The sequence below is a fragment of the Hyperolius riggenbachi genome, chromosome 5 (assembly GCF_040937935.1).
Source record: "Hyperolius riggenbachi isolate aHypRig1 chromosome 5, aHypRig1.pri, whole genome shotgun sequence".
NCBI classification, from domain to species: domain Eukaryota; kingdom Metazoa; phylum Chordata; class Amphibia; order Anura; family Hyperoliidae; genus Hyperolius; species Hyperolius riggenbachi.
In genome coordinates, this window is record NC_090650.1 from 105320300 (window position 1) to 105343585 (window position 23286).

At 43.8% G+C, this 23286-nt stretch overlaps 1 protein-coding gene across 2 annotated transcripts in view; it reads right to left on the minus strand.

Moving 5' to 3' along the window:
• The window catches only part of RFTN1 (raftlin, lipid raft linker 1), a 456281-nt gene that overhangs the window by 101611 nt on the left and 331384 nt on the right, over positions 1-23286 (minus strand). For both annotated transcript variants that reach the window (XM_068236097.1, XM_068236096.1), the window contains exon 5: positions 7176-7581. In XM_068236097.1, coding sequence (XP_068092198.1) covers positions 7176-7581 — 406 coding nt within the window. The remainder of the gene's footprint in view (positions 1-7175; positions 7582-23286) is intronic.

Sequence of the window (23286 nt, forward strand, 5' to 3'; positions counted from 1 at the left end):
GACACAATAGCACACTGGCTGGCTGTAAGTCTGTGACAAACAAACTGCTCACCCTCAGCCCAGGGCCGAGCCTGGGCGGGTGCTGCGGGTGCAAGGCACCCAGGCGCCTGCCCCTGAGAGGCGCCGCCCGGCCGTCGCTCTCCCCCTGTGGCCGCCGCTCGCTCGCTCCCTCCCTCCCTCTAGCCGCCGCGCCAGACCTCGATCAGGCGGGCGGGCGCTAGGACCTAGCACGCCGCACCGATATGCGGAAGTGACATCACTTCCGCATATAGAGCGGGTGCGCTTGGCGCCTTCTTACTGGTCGGGTCGCCCGCTGATTGAGGTCTGAAGCTGCTGCAAGGTGAGGGGGAGCGGCGGCGGCAGAGGCAGCAGCGGCGGGAGGAGAGGGTTGGGTGCGCTCCTGTCACTACCTAAACGGGGACCCTATACCCCCTGGCTACCTATCCTGGGCACATATTACCCCCTGGCTACCTATCCTGGGCACATATTACCCCCTGGCTACCTATCCTGGGCACATATTACCCCCTGGCTACCTATCCTGGGCACATATTACCCCCTGGCTACCTATCCTGGGCACATATTACCCTCTGGCTACCTATCCTGGGCACATATTATCCTCTGGCTACCTATCCTGGGCACATAATACCCCCTGGCTACCTATCCTGGGCACATAATACCCCCTGGCTACCTATCCTGGGCACATATACCCCCTGGCTACCTATCCTGGGCACATATACCCCCTGGCTACCTATCCTGGGCACATATACCCCCTGGCTACCTATCCTGGGCACATATACCCCCTGGCTACCTATCCTGGACACATATACCCCCTGGCTACCTATCCTGGGCACATATACCCCCTGGCTACCTATCCTGGGCACATATACCCCCTGGCTACAGATCCTGGGCACATATACCCCCTGTCTACCTATCCTGGGCACATATACCCCCTGGCTACCTATCCTGGGCACATATACCCCCTGGCTACCTATCCTGGGCACATATACCCCCTGGCTACCTATCCTGGGCACATATACCCCCTGGCTACCTATCCCGGGCACATATACCCCCTGGCTACCTATCATGGGCACATATACCCTCTGGCTACCTATCCTGGGCACATATTATCCTCTGGCTACCTATCCTGGGCCCATAATACCCCCTGGCTACCTATCCTGGGCACATAATACCCCCTGGCTACCTATCCTGGGCACATATACCCCCTGGCTACCTATCCTGGGCACATATACCCCCTGGCTACCTATCCTGGGCGCATATACCCCCTGGCTACCTATCCTGGGCACATATACCCCCTGGCTACCTATCCTGGGGACATATATCCCTGGCTATATATTCTGGGGACACTGTCTGTTTGTCATTATGTGCATTTACTGGGGAAAATCTCCCTTATTATGTGCATTTGCTGGTGAAAAGCTGTCTTCTTATGTGCATTTGCTGGTGAAAAGCTGTCTTCTTATGTGCATTTGCTGGTGAAAAGCGGTCTCTTGTTATGTGCATTTGCTGGTGAAAAGCGGTCTCTTGTTATGTGCATTTGCTGGTGAAAAGCGGTCTCTTGTTATGTGCATTTGCTGGTGAAAAGCGGTCTCCTGTTATGTGCATTTGCTGGTGAAAAGCGGTCTCTTGTTATGTGCATTTGCTGGTGAAAAGCGGTCTCTTGTTATGTGCATTTGCTGGTGAAAAGCGGTCTCTTGTTATGTGCATTTGCTGGTGAAAAGCGGTCTCTTATGTGCATTTGCTGGTGAAAAGCGGTCTCTTGTTATGTGCATTTACATGGGGAAAAGCTGTCTCTTGTTATGTGCATTTACATGGGGAAAAGCTGTCTCTTATGTGCATTTAGTGGGGAAATTTTGTCAGTAAAAATAATCTTTTGTCAGTAAATTTTTAGGTATTTGTCAGTAAAAAAATAACGTGAAAGGTTGGCAACACTGGCAGGCTGCGCGGCGCAACGGGAAAGATACAGGCAGCCCACCTCACGCTTGGGCTTGGCGGGGGGAGGAGCCTACGACAGCGAGAGTAGGGTGGCCGCAGGCAGCCATAAATACGCAGTGTGTGACTGCGTCGCACTCGCAGAGCCTCTCAGCCTGAGTCAGTCCAGAGACTAGCAGACTCGCAGGAAGCCAAAGCCAGCCAGAAGCAAGCCCATGGAAGAGGGGTAGGAATGGGGTATCACATGCATGCGGAAAGAGGTGGAAGGTGTGGGTGTGATTAGGCAGGACACTGGTGTGGTTATGTGGTTGGGCGCGGTAAATTTAACCACTCCCATAGGCGCCAGAGAAAATCTTGCACCCAGGTGCCAGGCACCCCAGGCTCGCCCCTGCCTCAGCCACTCCTTTCCTCCTCAGTTAGGACAGCAGTGCCACCTCCTTCCTTTTGCTGTGCAAATCAAATAAAACACTGCTGCTCTCCTGCCTCCCCCCTTCTCACTCAATGTCAGACTCCTCACACAGCACAACAAGCTGCTTTTCCCCAATGATGATCACTTCACCTCGCTCCCCTCTCGCTTCTCCTCCCACTCTGACTGCATGCTGTTAGTGTAAACACCGTACAAAAATGCTGCCCCTGTAATCTCTGCGCCTGATGCAAATGTTTCACCTTGCGTCATGAGAAAACCAGACCTGACAGGAAGAGTTAAGAAACCACTTGTTATCTATGCAAAAAAGCTTCTCTGAGCTCTCAGACTCAACTTGGGTCGGAGATGCTTAATTTCTGAAGCACTTATCCGTTAAAGAAACAGACACAGCTTCAGATAAGCTTTTACTACAAGGGTCATTAGCTCTGCTCCGTTTTATAGTTTAAAATACAGTGTGTGGTTTGTAATTGCAAATATGAAAGAATGATGCGATGGTATAAAAAAAATAAACTATACAGCTGAAAATAAATGTATGACACTCTTTTCTTTGCTACTTTCTTTGCTACTATTAATTATCTGTACTACACATACAATTCATTATATCTTAAGTTTTTTTGTTTCAGTGTCACTTCAGATTTAGTAAATTAATCCTTAGGATAAATTAACTTGTGTTTGCTTCAAATACTCAGTCATTTGCAGAAGAAGTTGCCTAGTTACTATCTTGTTAAATTCTCGTGTACATGTCTGGGTTACCAAGGGTGTGCTTTACTAACAGTAAATGTGATCTTGTAGAAAATCAACTCATTAGTGTGTTAAATTAAAGAATATATCTGTGTTCCGCCATAGCGACAACTGGGGATGCTTGACCTAGCATAAGAAAGTCCACAAAGAAAGCCTGCAAGCAAGCATTTCATCTGCATTTGGGAACTTGGTTGAGCTTTCCTATCGTGGAAATGAGATAATTATTTCTAAATTATTTACACATTTTTTAGTATTATTGTCATGCATATAACCTAAATGACTTGCATCCAGGTCCAGTGGTTCCTCTATACCCTTCTGTGTTCTAGACAGAGTGTGCCAATGTTTATAGAGGGGTAGCAGCCATTGAGAGCTCTTCATAATGTGCAAAGGCATCCCCAAACTCCCCTAGCCAGGCTCTGAAATATCACAGCTCCCTTCATAAACTTGATGTGCCAATGGGTCATGGCTATTACCTCCATTTTCACCCCTTCTACCTTTGGGTCGCTGCTTATTTGCAGGATTGTATGTAGATGGCACAGAGGAAGGAGGCCAAGCTGACAGAGGAAGGAGGCCAAGCTAACATGGAGGTGGTCAGCCCAGATCTCACCTCCATAGACTATAGTGAATATGCAAAATTGCTGCTTCTTCTCCAGCTTCATATGTAAAGTATCCACTGTGTAAAACTTCTGCTCCTCCTTGGCTATTATTACCAGAACAGGGCAGGTGGGAAAAATGTACAGACTGAGAAATGAGGCTGTCCCTCATGCCATTAAAGGCCCCAGGATTATAGGGTATCTAAAAATTTGTGGAAGAAAAGAAAATCATTCTAGGAAAACTGTATACATTGCAATGAGTTTAGCAAATATGAATGTCCCCTCTTATATTCTGGCTCTGGAAGATATGGGCAGGATAGACAGCTGCTATGTGCGATGTGACCTGACTGAACCGAGACAAAAGCCAAAGGTGTGTGGGTGTGTGTGTGTGTCACTGTGTGTGTGTGTGTGTGTGTGTGTGTCACTGTGTGTGTGTGTGTGTGTGTGTGTGTGTGTGTGTGTGTGTGTGTGTGTGTGTCACTGAGTGTGTGTGTGTGTGTCACTGAGTGTGTGTGTGTGAGTGTGAGTGTGTGTGTGTGTGTGTGTACAGATGATGAACTCAGAGGTGTTCGGCAAACACTGTACTGTTGCTGTGGTTACAAGGAAGTTTATTGTAGATCATTTCACATTTATTGGAGGTTCCTGGAGCTTTGAAACAGCACAGATAAGCAGTACTGCCTGCAGTTATAAGGCTCCCATTATTAATTAAAATGGACCTGAACGCAGAACTTCCTCTGCTCTAAAAGATAGGCAAAAGATAAGCAACAACATAATAACCTTTATAGAAAAACATTTATTTGTTACAGCTGATACTGTAGTTTGCTTTCATATTCAGTAGTGAAGCATTGTGGGAGACCACAGACGCTCATTTAAAGCTGAATTATCGCAAATACCTTCTGTTTTAAGGAGGCAGACTACTTGAGCATTGCTTTTTAGTAGGAGGGCTTTTGGTCTCTTTTAGTCCCCTATACTTTCCTAGTAGTTTTGGGTCACCCCAAGATGCTTGGTTATTCTGTTACAGCTGATACAAATCTTGCAATACATTTGCAGTGCCTCTGCTTCCTGCTTTCATGGAAGCAGACATAGGGTTAAATAGGAGCTGTTAGCCATACTATGTCAGGAAAAAAAGTGCTGCCCATAATTATTCATCCCCCCGGCAAATTTTGACGGGAAATGACATAGGTGTCTCCCAAAAGATAATAAGACTATGTACAAGAGGCATTGTTGTGGGAAAAAAAAACATCTCTCAGCTTTTATTTACATTTGAGGAAAAAAGCGCCCAGTCCAAAATTATTCATACCCTTCTCAATAATCAATAGAAAAGCATTTATTCGCTATTACAGCAATCAAACATTTCCTATAATTGCAGACCAGACCAGCTACATTAAGCTTCAAATATTTCAGGTTGGAGGGTCTTCTTGCCATTGCCCTGATCTTTAGCTCCCTTCACAGATCCTCAATTGGATTCAAGTCAAGACTCTGGCTGGGCCACTCCAAAACCTTAATGTTGTTGTCTGCTAACCATTTCTTCACCACTTTTGCTGTGTGTTTTGGGCCATTGTCATGCTGAAATGTCCAATGGTGCCCAAGACCAAGTGTATCTGTAGAGTGCCTGATGTTGTTGTTGAGAATCCCCATGTATTCCTCTTTACTGTGATTAGGTTCCCTGGTCCATTGGCTGAAAAACACCCCCAAAGCATTAGGTTCCCACCACCATGTTTGACAGTGGGGATGGTGCTCTTTGGGTTGAAGGCTTCTTTTTTACACCAAATGAAGGAAACATCATTGGCCTCAATTCACTAAGATCATGCTGGAGATAATAAGGCAAGAGAAAACTTACCTCCACATAAGAGAGAGTCATCTTATCTCTTCATTCCTTAAGTTACCTCCTCTGTAGTTAAGTTACCTCCTCTGTAGTTATTTTACCTCCTCTGTAGTTAATTTACCTCCTCTGTAGTTATTTTCACATGCAGTTAATAAACAGCCTGTCTTTAACTCTGGAGTTATTTTAAGGATTGAAGAGTTAACTTAAAGACAGAAGAGTTAACTTTAGGTTTGCCTGAGGTAAAATGTTTCCTGAATACTACATGCCGTATCACCATGGTAACAACTCTAGAAGAGTTATTAAAGACAGGAGATAAGCTTAGTGAATTGAGGCCATTGTGACCAAACAATTCAATTTTTGTTTCATCTAACCATAACGCAGAAGACCAGAAGTCTTTGTCTTTGTCCAGATGAGCATTTACAAAGGCCAGGCAAGCCTGAGATTTTCCACAGTGTGGAACATCTTATATTTTTTAATAATACTTTGCACTGCAGCCACTGGAATGTGAAAACTTGCAGGGTTCGTTTCCATCTGTGCGCTTCTATCCGCTTCTGTCCGCTTTTCAGCAACATGTATCAATCTGTAACATTGATGTGCTTATAAAAAGCGGATAGAAGCGCACAGATGGAAACAAGGCATTAGAAATGGCCTTGTAGCCCTTTCCTTTCCTGAGCAGACGTAGGTTCTCACTGAGCTCCTTTGTCTTAGCCATGACTGTCCACAAACCAACTGCAGAAAGATGCTGTTTTTCACCTGTTGAGTTAATTAAAACAGCTGTTCCCAATTAATCAGGGTAATTAGGATGCTTTAGAATGGCTTGGACTATTTGGAATTGTATAGAACTTTGGATTTTCCCCCAGACTGTGGCAGTTTGTGAGTGGTATGAATAATTTTGGACAGGACACTTTTTGCTCAAATGTAAATAAAAGCTCAGAAATGTTTTCTTTTTTTCTACAGTAATGCCTCTTATACATTGTCTTATCTTTTTGAGAGTAATTTCCTGTAAAAAAAAACGACTTGCTGGTTAAATAAAAGTCAGCCAAATTTTGCCAGGGGCATGAATAATTATGGGTAGCACTATATATATATATATATATATATATATATATATATATATATATATATATATATACATACATACATACATACATACACACGCTGTCTGTCCTTGTATTGTTTTCTTTGTGTCAAGCCAAATTCCTTGTAAGTGAAAACGTATTTGGCCAAATAAACTGATTCTTATTCTGGTTCTATATGTGTCCTTCACCACGCAAACACATTTTCCACCTGATAATTATTATCATCATCATCATCATTATTATTATGTATTTATATCACACAGATACAGTATCTACTTTAGTGCTTTTACGGAGTACATAATCATCTATATCCACACAGTTATGAAAAAGACCAGTTGCTCCATGCTTATTTTTATCTGCACATATGGTCAGCTCTGATCATTTCATTTGTCTCCCACACAATACATAACTTTGGCACCAGCAAGGTTTTCTGTAATTAACAGGTTTATCTATCTGATTGTTCAATCCGACCTGTAAAAGATCAGGCTGCTTGAAATAGAATACTCTCCCAACATAAAATGAACTGAAAGTTAATATGTCCATTTCCTAATGACTTCTGTACTTACTTCTAATGTTGCAATTATCAGGCAACGTTGTCTCAGTCGTTATCTTGTCGTGAACAAATACATCCTCATTTGAAACCTTGAAATTGAGCTCTTCCAATTGATCTACTTCATTCAGAGTTGTAGACTCCACTTTTTGCTGCTCAATAACATCCAGCCTATCGACAGCTTTGGGCTGTTCATCATTTTCCGTGTTATCTGGCGGTGAAGTGTTTCCATTAGCGCAATCTGACTTCTTGTCTGCTGAAGTATTATCCTCTGTATCGCTGCCTGCTTTATTGATGCCTGTGAAATCTGGAGAGCTTGTTTGACTCAGGCTATCAGATGGGCTGTAGGGCAGATCCTTAGCAAAGTAGTATCCCTGTACGATCCCAGCAAACTTAGATCCTTGGCTGGCTGCATCTTCAATCTACAAATGAAGAAAAGAAAGACAGAATACAGAACAATGAAATATGAGCATAAATACCACATCCACATGCCTGCATATATACAAGCGAACCTAATCTCAGCAAAGCAGCAAGACCTTGGCCTGGGAACACACAGGTCCAGAGTGTAAGCGGAGAAACTCCTGGGAATTTACATAGGGAAAGTAATACTCAGCTAAATGTACAATCTGCCACAACAGAACTCAAACTACAAAGACATTATTGGCAAAGAGAGGGCAGATCACAAACACACAGACTGATAATGAGTATGTGCGTGTATATGGTAAATTTGCGGTTAAATCCCCGCTATTACAATCCCAGCGTGTCAGATGAATGCGGTAGACTGTAGTCACTTCCTGTCTGAGTCAGGACTGAGTCAGCCACTTATATACCTGATATTTAACTCTTTCAGGCAGAGAAAGAAAAAAAGGAACACAGCATAGTTATTAGTGTGCTAGGCACTGTACATACACATGTTTATCTCATCATGTCACATGTCACTTCAGGTATCCTTTAAAGAGACTCTGTAACTAAAATTTCATCCTGTTTTCTACCATCCTACAAGTTCCTAAACCTATTCTAATGTGCTCTGGCTTACTGCAGCAATTTCTACTATCACCATCTCTGTAATAAATCAGTGTATCTTTTCCCTGTCGGACTTGTCGCCCTGTGTCTGGAAGGCTGCCAACTTCAGTGTTGTGGATCTGTGATGAACGCCCCCCCTCCAGGCCCCTCTATGCACACTCCCGTGTGTGTGTGTGTACGTGTGTTATTTACATTAGTCAGCTTTTCTCTGCTCTCTTATCTTTTACAAGCTGGATAAATCCTCTGTTGTGAAAGGAGTCACATGCTGAGGAATTACAGACACCGGGCAGAGCTGTCTGCAGGAAGAAACAATCAGCCTGTAATTCTTCAGTGGGTGAGAGCTGCAGGGGGAAAGAAACACACAAATGATCTCTTGAGATTCAAAAGGAATGCTGTATACAGCCTGCTTGTGTATGGGTGTATTTTTTATGTGTGGACATACTGTACATCAACCTACTTCCTGTTTTGGTGGCCATTTTGTTTGTTTACAAAAAACTTTTTAAAACTGTTTTTGACTACTTTTAATGCGACGGGGATCGGCGAAATTGTGACAGAGGGGAATAGGAGATGTCCCTAACGCACTGGTATGTTTACTTTTGTAAGATTTTAACAATAAAGAGTCTCTTTAAACTAGGCCTATTTCCCGGCTGATATCTTTTGAGACCCATACCCACAACGCGATTTTTGGCCAACTTTTTCACACCAATGATCTTTTTAGCGATATCGCAAAATATTGTTTTGTGAAAATCATTAACCTCCTTGGCTGTATTCCCGGGTGTAGCGTGGGGTTACTTTTCACTGCAATTGGCGGTAAGCCCGAGTTACACTTGTGGGTTATACACTCTGTCTACCTGCACTCGGGCGTCAGTCACTGGCTTCCTAAACTGGGGAGGGGCTTTCTGGCTGCCTATACTTGGCGGTATGATTATTTTCAGAGAAAGTATTGTATCGCTTTTAGAAGCTAAAATCTGAGAAGGTTCAAACCGCGAAGGAGGTTAAATGATGTTTAATGCTGCGCATGCTCAACTTGCAGCCATTGCATTGAAGGGTGGTTTCCCTCTACTCTGAAAGAAGCAACCGTCAGCCACTACTCAAGAAACCATCCTTAGACCCAGATGTTCTAAACAGCTACAGACCTGTCTCTAACCTCCCCTTTCTGGGAAAAGTTATTGAAAAGGCTGTCTACCTCCAACTTGAAGACAGGCTCTCCAGAAACAACATCCTTGACCCTCTTCAATCTGGCTTCAGGAAATATCACAGCTGTGAAACAGCCCTCACCCAGATTTTCAATGATCTGCTCATTGCAAGAGACAAGGGTCAATGTTCCATCCTGATTTTGCTCGACCTCTCAGCGGCTTTTGACACAGTCGATCATGGAATCTTGCTCAACAGGCTACAAGAGTACTGTGGCATAGATGGCATTGTTCTCCAGTGGTTCAACTCCTTCCTGGCTGGCAGAACACAAAGGGTAGCCTTAGGGCCCTTCCTCTCCAACCCTGTACCACTAAAATACGGTGTACCTCAGGGCGCAATATTATCCCCTTTACTTTTCACCATATACATGCTGCCACTTGGAGAAATCATACAAAAACATGGCCTGACATATCATTGCTATGCTGATGACACCCAGCTATATTTGTCATTCAAACCTGGCATCACAGACCCTACTCCACAAATAAACTCATGCTTAGCTGAGCTTCAGGAGTGGATGAATATGAATTGGCTAAAACTTAATGCTGACAAAACTGAGGTACTTGTTATCGAGGGCCAGGGCTCAACAGCAAAGCAGCCCCAGTCTCAACCAACACCGCTAAGGATAGGGAGCTCAGACCTGAAAAACTCAGACTGTGTGCGCAGCCTGGGAGTACTGATTCATAGGAGATTAAGCTTCAGGAATCAAATCTCAGCTGTTGTGAAACATTCCTTCTTTCATCTAAGGAATATTGCAAAGATTAAACACCTAATTCCTTCAGAGGATCTTCCAACTCTAGTCCATGCCTTCGTCACATCAAGGTTAGACTACTGCAACGCCCTCTACACAGGCCTGCATAAGAAAGACTTACGCCGCCTGCAATTAGTACAGAATGCCGCCGCAAGGCTGTTAACGAGCCAACCCCGCCATTGCCACATAACACCAACCCTGAGCTCACTCCACTGGCTACCTATAAAATTGAGAATTCTGTTTAAGATTGGCTTACTGACATTCAAATCCTTGCACAATCTGGGCCCTGGTTACCTAAAGGACTTGTTGCAACTGCATCACACCCCCCACAATCTTAGATCAAAAGGACGCAACACCATGGTCACCCCCAGAGTCCACCTCAAAACCTTTGGAGACAGAGTCTTTTGTCATGCTGCCCCTACACTTTGGAACTCCCTGCCACACCCAATCAGGACAGCTCCATCCCTGGAAGCATTTAAGTCTAAACTGAAAACCTACCCCTTTAGTCTGGCATTCATGAACATCTGACTATCTCCTCTGTAACACAACCCAGCCTGCAACCCTGTATTAATCTGAGACACAACTATGCGCTTTGAGTCCTATGGGAGAAAAGCGCTTTACAAATGTTATTGTATTGTATCTTTAGGAGGGGACAGTGGTATCTTAAAGTGGATCAGAATCACAGCCAGGGACCTGATAGACTGCAGGGGGCTGGGAGAAGCCCCAGATAAGTTAAACTGGTCCCTCTTCTCGGGGACCCTTGAGGCCGCTTTTACACCTGGCTGGTGCGCTTCCAGTGTGATGCCCCACCCCATCGCACAAAATGTCAATCATATGACCCTGCGGCAGAGTGTGCAGACAGGGTTATATGTAAACGCCCTCACCTGGTGATGCACTCCCTGCTGAACAGGTAGTATGTTACTGGGATTCCCAGGGGTCGTATTCAGTCATTACATGCGGGCGCACCACCGACAATCTTTTTTAAAAGTTTTGCATTGCCCATTGACTTACATTACAGAAGTCCGCCGGTAATGCGCTGTTGACTTAGCAGCAGCTCAGCGGCGGATCGTACACTTTCAGCTCATCGTGATGCAGTAAGTGTGCTAGGCCCCATTGCCCTGCATTGTTGTTGCTGTGTTGTTGTGGTATGCGTTGCATACTTACAGTTACAGTGTGAGCGCTGCGCAACGCACATAGGGCTTGATTCACTAAGACAAATAGCACGCCTTGTCAAAGTTAGCACATCTTACCAAAGTTAACATGCCTTATCAGAGTAGCATAGCAAGCGCTACGAACCCGCAGGGGCTCAGGGCAGGACGAGTGGAGCTCTTGTCATTGCCAATTAGCAGGCATGAGTTCGTAGCGCTCGCTATGCTACTCTGATATGGTGTGTTAACTTTGATAAGGCGTGCTATTTGTCTTAGTGAATTAAGCCCCTAGTGTGAAGTTAGCTGCATATTTTTTACAATTTTTTTTTTATCTGTTTTGAAATTACTCGCAAGGAGCTTCAGTAACCACATACTAATCTCAGTTTTTAATAAGAAACATTAATTTACTAGGAGATAAAGATATCCAAGAAGAATGTCACCCAATTATAATTAGAACTAACAGATTGTGTTACTCAACTCCAAGTTTCCTATTTTAAACATATCAGGCATTAATACAAGTGTTACATACTGATGTGCTCATTGTGCCAGATCATTTTGAAAATTAGTGAACAATATCTGCCCCATGTGAAGCAGACTTCCATATGGAGGAGCAGCTATATATGAAAGCCCCACAACCTTCTATGCAACGTCTTTACTAATGCAACATAATCATATTGCTCACAGAGGAGGGGGTGGGATTGACGGGGAACCAGTGAAGTATTCATGTCTCACCCAGGAAATAAGATTCCTTTTAGTAGTGCCTGTTGGATTTTAAAACTCCTTATCAAATATAAACTAAGATATTTTGGGTGTGCCTACATGGATACAAAACAGTTTCTACCACCAGGTTTGAGGATGTCACCTAACTTGTTAATCTGGTGTGTCTAATAGCCCATACTCACGGGCTACAATTGTCGCCGCAACATGCGGCGCGCGTGTTGCGGCGACAGGTCGCCCGAGAGTATGCGGCATTGCACGGGCACGCACCCCGAACTGTCGCCCGTCGCTGATGTCGCCGGGCGATTGGCGCGGTCAATCTCCTGGCGACAGTCGCCGCCGCAACGGTCGCTAGTCCGCGTGAGTACGTGGACTAGCAACAGCAACATAATTGCAAATAGACGGCGCTTCCGGCGGGGGGAGGGACAACAGCGACAGCTTCCGCCGCATCAGTTGCCAGGTCCCTCCGCCGTGTGTATGCGGAGGGACCTGGCGAAGAGCTGTTGCCGGCATGTCGCGCACACGCTCCCGTGTGCTAGCGACATGCCAAAAAGTTGCCCGTGAGTATGGGCCATTAAGGCTGTGCTGACTGTGGATGGACATTCCTATGACAGGGGGTCTCCTGAGATCAATGCCCAGCCCCCAACAAGCAACCGTGGAGGATTCAGCAGAGGACTCCTAGCTTAGGCTGTTTGTCTGGTTTTGTCCAATGGCTGGGCTGGCCACAGCTGGCACTAACTACAGCCCCCACTTAGCTCCTTGCAATCAAACTGCTAAGGGCGAGGGCTATTGTTGCATACTATGGAGGAGTGGTCTTTGTAATCAGTTATAGCCCTCTCTCTCTCCTGGAACGCTGACATGGATATAAGAAGATAACAGAGAAAAGGGCTCAGCCGATGAAAGAGTGTGACTGGGGGTAGGGTATAGAGCAATTATGTGAGTCACATATTATGTGTGTCCTAACTTGTACATACGTATATTTGTAAATAAACTCCTTTTATTTAACCCTTTGAAATGAACTCAAGTGTCTGGTCATTAATATAGAGATAAGTAACATAAGCTAAATCACATTCTACAGGGCCTATGCCCCTTTAAGACATACAAAGTAGCCTTGGAACATGTTCACTTCCCCAGTGATGTGGGAAATACGGATAGGTGAAGGTGGCACAGTGGTGGATATAGACAGCAGAGAACTCGTATGCATAACTGACATGGCTCCTCATTATTCTCCCAGACCATCTCAAGTGAGTGGGGAAGATAAGCAACATGTTAGTAGCTATGCTAAGCAACACAACACTGGCACTCACCCCCAATAACATCTATCTTGTCTAACTATGCTACTCCACCTTCCCTTGACAATACCCTTGCACAGTACATATATTTTCATCACCATGCCTACAAATGTGCGGCCATTATGTCCCCTAAATGACAAATGCTTCTGTGATGCTCCACCCCTTTACCTCTGTTATGTTTTCATTACAACAAGCATAGTCATTAAGGTCATATTCTCACATTCTAGTCATAAAACCAAATATAAAAAGAAAGAAAAAGGGAAAACAATGAAAATGCACACACATTTTTTCTCCAAATAGAATGGAGTTTAGAATTGGTTCAGAATTGGGCCAATCAAAATCAACAGGAAGTTAATTTGTTTGGTCCAGTTTCAAGCTGCCTAAAATCTGCATTTATACCTTATCATTGACCATCCTTGATATGCAGAGTGGAACTGAAAAGCATGGTGCAGCCATAGTTGCCTGTTCCTGGCACCAGGGCCCATATGCAATTCAATTTTTCACCTGAGTTTTCAACTTCTTTTTAAAATAACTTTTCAGCATTTTATAATCAAAAAAGTACCAAAAAGTAGGTGATAAAGTACTATGGAAACTATTTTGATTATTTTCTTGCTTGCTGGTAAGTTAAAAAGCATTTTGTTGGCAAGGAAGGGGGAAGGGAGTATTAGTGGCACTTATGATACTGTAACAGGAAAAGGATAATCCCCAGGGAGTACATGAGCCCCCCTGTAGCTACACAGTCATAGTGCCATAGTGAAAGGATCACCGTACAGACATTTAGCTTGGCCCCTGTTCTTTAATATGAGAAGGGGTTGATGGGAGATGAACGGTAGGTGCCCCATTGCAGGTCATTTAACAAAAACTCCAGCAATAACGACTGCAGTTGGCACAGAGGATCATTAGTAACTTCCTCAGTGACTTCGAGGGACATGTACACAGATTCTCGAGGCAATCACGAGCAACCATTTTAGCTGAGGAGAATCTATAAAGTGAACATAGCTTTAGTCTATCGCTTGCTATAAAATAATCTGTTCTGATGGAAGATACAAGTTGGGTTTTAAAGAGAAACTTAGGTAAAGATAGTAGCAGGGAAAACAATCAAGACATTGCAAAGGGAGAAGTTAAAATATAGAAGCTACATCAAGAAATTGTTGATAACAGACATGTAATATGTTTGTGTTTTTTGATCTTCCATGAGACAGTAGGTCAGCATCTTTACTGCTGGCAGGTATGGGAAAAAAAAGACAGACAGCACCAACTGCCCTTATCTATAAACACACCCACAAACAAACAATGCATTAGGTTCACAGACAGGAGACTGTCATAGCCATGGCAATGACATCACAGTGTGGGAGGATTTTACCTTACTATCAGCCATCCTGATGACCTATTAGAGAAAAGGTAAAGGATTCTTGTGGGAAAGGGGGAACCAGCTACTGATTGGAATTGAGGTCAAATTTGCATGAAAGTTCCTCTTTGAAGTGGAGCATTGACTGAATTCAGGTTAGAGCAACTCCCTGGACATTACCATGCAGCATCAATTAAATATTATTACAAGAGTTTCCAGGATTCTCTCAAAACAGAAGAGAATCAGAATACCCTCCACACTAAATGCCAAGTTATAATTTTAAACCATTATTCTCGAGGGACTTTCTGCAGTATAACTAATCTTAAATGTCACTATAATTACTTACAAGCACCTTATCACCTCAATCTCAGACGTGCACTTTATGCAGTCTCAGAAAAATGTCAGAGGGATTCCCTACAAATGACAAAATTGAAAACAGATGTGTGGATGATAAGCAGGGATTTTTCATTTACTACAGACAGGAATTCTCTCATGGGCACTGCACTCTTTTTAAAACACATCAGGTGTGGAATTATGCAAGCTTTGTATACAATTCATCTCAGTGACTGGAACTGCAAACATTTAGGCTAAGTTCACAGTGGGACGTTAAAGTCGCGCGTTAAAACAACATTTAACGCAGAATAACTCACTGCAATGAAAAATCAATGCCCTGTTCACAGTGCACACGTTGCATTGGTGTCTAATGCTGCACGTTAAGTAAAAGTACTGCATGCAGTGCGTTATACACGTTATTAGCTGCGTTGGACTGTTTGCACATGCTCAGTAATGACTTGGAAGCATACTTTTCATTGCCTGTATTTTTTACTGTATCTGCTGTATGCGACGGTAACGCGGCGTTGCCACTTTTTGGGTGCGTTGCAAGCTTGCGGTGCGACTTTAACGTGGCATCAAAATGCAACGTCCCACTGTGAATCTAGCCTGAAGCACTCCCAATGTCTGAACTATTCCGTGTTTTTTCTTCTCCATAACTTACCTGGTTACCCTGTATTGCTTCTTTTACAAGTCCTACAGGTACTATACCTAACTAAAAATGTCCCCTCTTAAAACAGAAGGTGTTCACAATTATTCAGCCTCCCCCCCCCTCCCCCCAAACACACGCATGCCAAGCCATCACCGCCTCTCAAATATCCACACCAAAAAAGAAACACAAAAAGAAAAACACTTTTCCCTGAATCAGTCACTGCTGCTCAGTGAGGGGCAGTGGAAGAAATATACTCAATGAATACCTACCCACCACTAGGGAGGGTTCACACTTGTAATACACACATTTTGCCATAGTAGCTAATGTTTGTAATAAAGATAACGCACCTGGTGTCCAGGAAAACGCTGCACTGTTTCGTGTTAGATGTTAACAAGTACACTTACTTGGGCTCTCAGTTTTAAAACCTAAAAGACCCCTTACCGAGAAAAGAAAAAATATACATGATATGTAAATTTACCTTCTTAAAGCCGAAGGTATCTGCAATTATTCAGCACTATGTGAGTATGAAGGAATTCCCATGATGCAAATGTTTGCAAAATATCCAAATCATTCCTTTAAGTCCCTAAAAAGCCAAACACACATTTAGACAAAGTACAGTGTGCTTCTAGACTCTTAATCTCACACAAACATTCTAATCCAGCCGTATTGTACACATGCTCTATGGTCTCGGCCAAGGCGGCCTGTCGGTGCCACCTCAGATGATAATCTGGCATGTGTACAGATGCCCCCAACCCCCTTCAATGCATAAGCGATAAATCATCCTGGCAGATTATCTCAGCCGAGAGCATTCACCGTGCCATCACCCTAATTCTTGACTTATGTCACTAACTGTCGTTAGTACACTCTAATCACTGTCTCATATCGTCCTTAGAGACATGAGGTCAGTGATCTGAGGCGGGGGGCATCTCTCCCACATAAGGCGCAAGTAGGAACATGCCTACACTGCCCTATGGAAAAGCTGCCTCTGAAACTTTGCATACCCAGAGCGTTTGTATTATTTATGTAAAAAAAAATTACCTCTGCCCCTTCAGGCAGAGATAAATTTTTTCTTATTTTTCTGAAGCTATAACTCATTAAAAGTTGGTCAAAGAAAATCAGCGATAATTATAATACAAAAGTATGATATTAATCAAGAGTATTCAATTGTGTGTATACCAGAATAAATTTTAAAAGCGAAGAAAGGCTCAAAAATATAATAACGCATTATAAAAAAAATGCAGGCAAATTTTTAAATTCCTACTTGCCTATTTCAATGAATTATAGCAATTATACAATTGATAGTAAGTGATAGCAGTAGAAATGTTCTAATCAGGGGTCTTATAAGGTTCACTGACAAAGAGTTTCTTAGGGCTACATTTGAAGCATTTTTATCTATTCAAGGGTTCGAAGTCTCCAAAAAAAGCAATCATGGCTATTTTCGTTTTAATGAATATTTCTCTTGAAAAGGATATTCTGGTTGATTTTGTCAGTAAGCATATTAAGTTAAGTAATATTAGTTAAGTAATATTGTGGCTGATACGGTGTGTGAGGTTAGACAACCAAGCCAAACAAGTCAACCAGTCTGCATGGCATTTGACACTGGAAGGTACACGGTGAGGGGGTGGTAAAAACAAAACAAGTGAAAAGGAGCTCTCTTTATCTGTTCCCCTCAGGAGAAGGTGTGCACAAAATACAGGGGTTATGATCTGTCTGGTCATCACCTCAGCAAGTGGGACTAGATTACCCTCAAAGGCCATATATAAATATGTCCCTCAGTGTAGATCTACGTCACACAATCAATAATCAATTAAAGCCTGACAGTCTGCAAAGAAGCACAACAGCAGGCCAGGGTTCTGCAATTCAGCTGCCAACCAAAGAGAAAAACCAAGATTTAGGTGGACCCCTTTACAGACTGTAGTTGCTCACCACAAATGATAATGAAAAATGAATATATATGTATGGGCAGACTCAAGTGTTTATCCACTGCTGTGAATTACGACATTTTGAGACTGTAAACTTTCAATAAACTTTTAATAAGTATTCACTAGCTGCCGGTTACACAAAGGATACAATTTAAAATCCAGGGCTGCGGAGTCGGTCCAAAAATCCACCGACTCCGACTCCTCAGTTTAGGATTCCACCGACTCCGACTCCTCGACTCAGACTCCTCTAATTTGCATATTACAATTTTGTTGATTAAAAGTATGTAACATGAAATTTGTCTCTTAACTGCCAACGCTTAGGAATTTTACAAGACAACTGAAGTGAGAAGGATATGTAGACTACTATATTTATTCCCTTTAGACTAAAACTAGTCCTTGGTAAGAGTACTTGTAAAAGGTACAAACCGGAACAAAGAACATCTATCAGGCCCTAGGCAATGTAACTGTGGGTACATGTAAGAATGATGTGCAGGTACTCTGCAGGGGAATGAGGAGATTCTTCCTCTATTACACATTCTTCATGCACAATCTGAACAAGGTTTATGGGTGACAGACAACACCTCTGTGTTCAATGTGCACAGCATTCTCAGTGGATTCCCTGCAGCTCTGTGGGGAGAGCATATGTAGAGTATAGTACTACTGTGTAACAAAGTAAACCTGAGACAGATGAAATTAAAGTTTTATACATACCTGGGGCTTCCTCCAGCCGCCTTCAGGATAATCAGTCCCTCGTTGTCCTCCTCCACCACCTGGATCGTCTGCTATGAGTCCAGGTACTTGAGCCAGTCGGGCGTAGTGCGCATGCACACACTCCGCCGCCAGGAGCATACTACACCTGTGCAGCACTATTGCGCAGGTGCAGAATGTTCCTGGCTGTGGGAGCGGCATTTGGCCGGACAGCGCTGACTGGCTGAATTACCAGGACTCATAGCAGAAGATCCGGGTGGTGGAGGACAGCGAGAGACTGATTAGCCTGAAGGGGGCTGGAGGAAGCCCCATGTATGTATAAAACTTTACTTTTCATCCGTCTCAGGTACCCTTTAATTTGTAGTCACCAAACCAAATTTTAACCACATATCACATTATTTGATTTCATAAGCAAAGAGAGTCCATACATTTGCATAAATCAGCATCAGTGCAGAATTATTTCCATCTCGTTGACCATCTCTATTAGTGACACAGCTACACACCAGGCTTTATTCTTACAGCATAGACGTTATTTAGTATATATAAGATTCCTGTGTACACATCATATATACAGTCACAATCAGATATGTATATCTGACCTTAAAAATACGGGGACTGCTTTATTGAAGCAGCACAAGTAACTAATTTTGATTGGTTTATTTCATTTTTGTGGACTAAGCACAGCTATTACTGTATATATACTGTATATATACATTATTTTTAATGACTATTATCTGAGAAATAGAACATTTTATCATATTTTCTATTTTAATTACAGTTACAAATTCATTAGGAGTCGGAGTCGGTGCATTTTTTCCCGACTCCGACTCCAGGCACCCAAAATTGCCCGACTCCACGACTCCGACTCCACAGCCCTGTTAAAATCCTTACTTTTGCCTACAAAGCTGTCTACAACCTAGCTCCTTACTATCTAAATTAACTTATTTCCAGATCCCTATCCCGCTTCATCAGGCAATAGTTTGGAATGTACACAGTCAGGTCAATATCCTGGCTAAGCGCCTCAGAGGTGCTTACCCAGGATATTGACCCGACTGTGTACCCTCCAAACTATTGCCTGATGAAGCGGGATAGTGACCCGTGAAAAGCGTTGCAAATCTTGGAGTTTTTAATAAAAGTTACTTTGTATGTGAGTAATGTCCCATTGTCTGTTTTTTTTCTATGAGGGAGGTGAGTGCACCAACTTCCCCCTTTTAAACAGTTTTTAATCTCTTTTACTCTTGTTGACGCCTGTGTTATACTGTTTTACAAATCAACTAGTCCACCCCTCGTGGAGGGGTGTATCCCCTTTTTCCTATCTACAGAGAGCGACTTCTTATACCTGAGTGGGGTCAGGTTATAATTCTCCCCACCTGCCTATCCAGTGGTTGCCTTTTGTGGCAACCTATACTTGTGAGTATAACCATTGCTTGATTACACACTTTATCATCTGCTACTAAGGTACTACACTATATTAGGCTCTCGGTCTCGCTTTGTGTTTTTCAAGTTATTTCCAGATCCCATCCTACATGCAGGGCAGTTTCTAGGCCAATTTGCAGACAGGGCGAGGGTGTAAAAATTGCGCCCCTCCCCTGTGGACTCGCGAACCCTTAGGGCCCGTTTCCATTATATGCGGTGCGATGCGGCTTCATAACCACATCGCACCGCGGGTGTCCTGATCCCAATGCATGGCAACGGAACAGTTTACATTCAGTGCATTGTGTGAGGAGCGGTGCGGAGTGATCCGAGAATCTGCAGCATGCTACAGATTCTAGCACATCACATCTCCCGATGCGGAAGTGACGCGGCCAGCAGCGGAAGTAATGCGATGTGGCTAGGTAGCCGTATTTGCATCACTCCGCAAATGGAAAAGGGCCCCCACTCTTTAGGGACAGTCACACAGCCACAGGTCAAAAGTAGATCTGCCTACGTACTAGTAACCAGCCGCTCATCCAGGAGGAAGCAGGGACCAGGAAAACACACAGGCGAAGAGAGCCTGGAAAGCCAACTCCTCCCTGGGCGCCGTGCACTGACAGCCTGCAGTGCCACTACAGGACATCAGGTGTCATCATGCAGTGGTGACGTGATGATGACTTAACGTCTGACGCAGGCAGCCCAGGAGGAGGAGTAAAGGAAGGTGATGACACTGGTAATCTTCTTTCTTCTTCCATTTGGCTGCACTGCATGTCACCAGCTCCCTAGCGGTTATGTCTTTCTGCCTGCACCCCCCTTCTTCTACTTGCCAGTCTGTGCCCAGGGGTCGCCCTGCTCGCACTGCACAAGAAACAGCCCTGCATACATGCAATCTTCACTCTACTAACAATACTCTCTTTTCTTCTCTGGTCACCTCTTCTCACGCCCGCTTACAAGGCTTCTCTCGATCCTCTCCCCTCCTCTGGAATACTCTCCCTCAACACCTACGCACCCACACTTAGGCCGGTTTCACAATGGGTGTTGGGAGCTTTTTTTGCTGTGCGATGCGGAGGTTGCATCGCACCACCGAAAGCAGCCTTTGGGGAATTCTGCGTAAATATGTGGTAATCCCTGTCTGGCAGCAGGCCGAGCAGGAAGTGAGGCTCTCTAGCGCTCACTTCCTGTGGCCGAAAAAGACAAATTGTGCGGAAGTGTACTGGCAAACATGTTTCCATGCCTGCACAACACAAATACGTGCATCAGTCGCTTTAAGATATCTGCGTTACCACTTAGGCACTGCCAAAGATGCCCAGCAATGCATGGACTTGCTCGCGGCGGCCGAGCAACAAATATGACACTTACGCCGCATTGCATCCCAACGGTATGCGCAGAAAAAGTGGGATCAGCGCATCACCAGGCCGCCTCTGAATGGCCTCAGCTCAGAGATGCGCTGAGCCCCCCCAGTAACTACAAACGCACCTTGAACCCAAAACAGAGGCTCTGCATATACACCAAAGAAAAACTAACAAGTGGGAGCAGCTGACCAGAATTAAATCAAACATAGCAAAGAAATGAACAGCGCTACTTAAAAACAGATGAATGCTTACCTGCAAAAAAGTGCAGACCCCACTCATAGGATACAAATACACAATGAGCTCACATACAACCTGTCTACCACTTGGAGGATGTTAGTTTCCACTAACAGCTTGCAATGCAATTTGTTAGGTACTCGTCCCTCCCACTGTCGAAGAAGTCTTTCCTCCATGGGAGGGGACCTAACACTAACTAAATCCTACCTATGCATATGCATAGCCTGGGCGCGCTACCAGTAAATTTAAGAATTGCGCAGAAAAAGTGGGATCAGCGCATCACCAGGCCGCCTCTGAATGGCCTCAGCTCAGAGATGCGCTGAGCCCCCCCAGTAACTACAAACGCACCTTGAACCCAAACAGAGGTATGAACGGCCCCATAGACTTTCATTGCCGAGTGTTATCATGCAGTAATGCAACGCAATGAAAAAACTCCAGTGTGAAACTCTTTTTAGGCACAATCTGAAAACACACTTCTTCAGGCAAGCATACTTTCCTACCTAGGACATTTCAGGCAGCAGACATCTGTAAGCAGATCAGGAGCTGATTTTCTTGGCTCCTGACCGTGTGATCACTGTGACCCAATCACATTAGCTTACACTGATAAACAGCATCAGGAGCCAATGAAAGCGGCTACTGACCGGCTGCCAGCACTCTGCCATCATAAAGACGGCAGAGAGAGGAGCCTGCGGCGATGGAAGAGTGTCGTGACCGGCGAGAGCGGCAGGTATGTGCGGCGATTCGTCGCGAGGCGCCGTTTTCTGGTACCAGCAATCTCTGTTCCTTAAGAGGCCAGAGAATGCTGGTACACAAAGGGTAAAATTGTTAAGTTTGTTGTTTAAATGAATAGGTGAAACTTCATTAAAACTCAAGGTTATAATATTACAAAATGTTTTAAGTGCCCACGTATACAAGGTACTAAGCTCTTTTGTTACTAAAGATATTTAATGGACAACAAAATAAAAAACAACAATGCTGCAGGATGTGATGTACCACCTGCTTCACATGCAGAAATATCAGCGATCACTATAGTCTACCAATCAAAATATCACAGTGACCCCATTCTTAGGAGCTGCTCCATTACTATCCGCCACTGGCTGGACGTATCTATACAGCGATGCCACCACTAGTAGTAGGATATTTTTACTAGGAGCAGCAAAATGTAAAGTCAGAGGGATAAAATGAAGAGAGCATCTCATGGGATAATTAGACAAAGGAGATCACTAGAACACTCACTTAAAATAGGAGCCAAGCTAAAAAAAACCCCTTGGAATATATTGCACATACAGCATTATAAATTGAAAGCATGATATTTCTACATAGCTAAACCTCAACCACTGGTAAATTTATCTAATATATTTTTTCCTACATAAAATTCATGTAACCACCATCGTAAAAATGCAAAAATGCAAAATGCATGCAATTTTTGAGGGTTTCTCTGTTTATTTGCAATTCTTGGAACCTTCGGGGCATGGGGGGGGGGGGGGGGGGTGTTATTGACTATTTCATACATGTGAGGAGGGCATTAATAATGGCCCCACATTTTATCTTGGATGCACTTTAAGTGTACAGTCAATGAGGACCTCAGTGCTCCGTGTTACAGAATTGTATCTGGCTCTCTACCAGGGCAGTTACTGACTGCTGACAGCTGATTTACAACCTAGCAAAAACGCATGACTTTAATGGGATATATTAAATGGACTGATGACTCCAACTTAACAGCTATGTATCTTTTCCAGCATCTAATGCACAAATGAAAATGAAAGCTGCATTTTTTAAAAAGATAAATTAAATATTTATTGACTGTTTGAGTGATACAACCTTTTTTACTTTACTCATTTATCTTTCTCCTTTTTTATCCCACTCAAGAAGAACTCCAGCTATAATGCTTCGTGTAAGACTGGGATTGAGTTAGGAAGGTCTAGAAACTCTGGCAGATTATTATTGGTGTCTAGGTTGTGAAGATGTATGCTTACTTCCTGCCCCTGTGAGACAGCAGGAAGAAAGGAGGTGAAATCTCCTCAGGAGAGACACCGAGGGCACAGC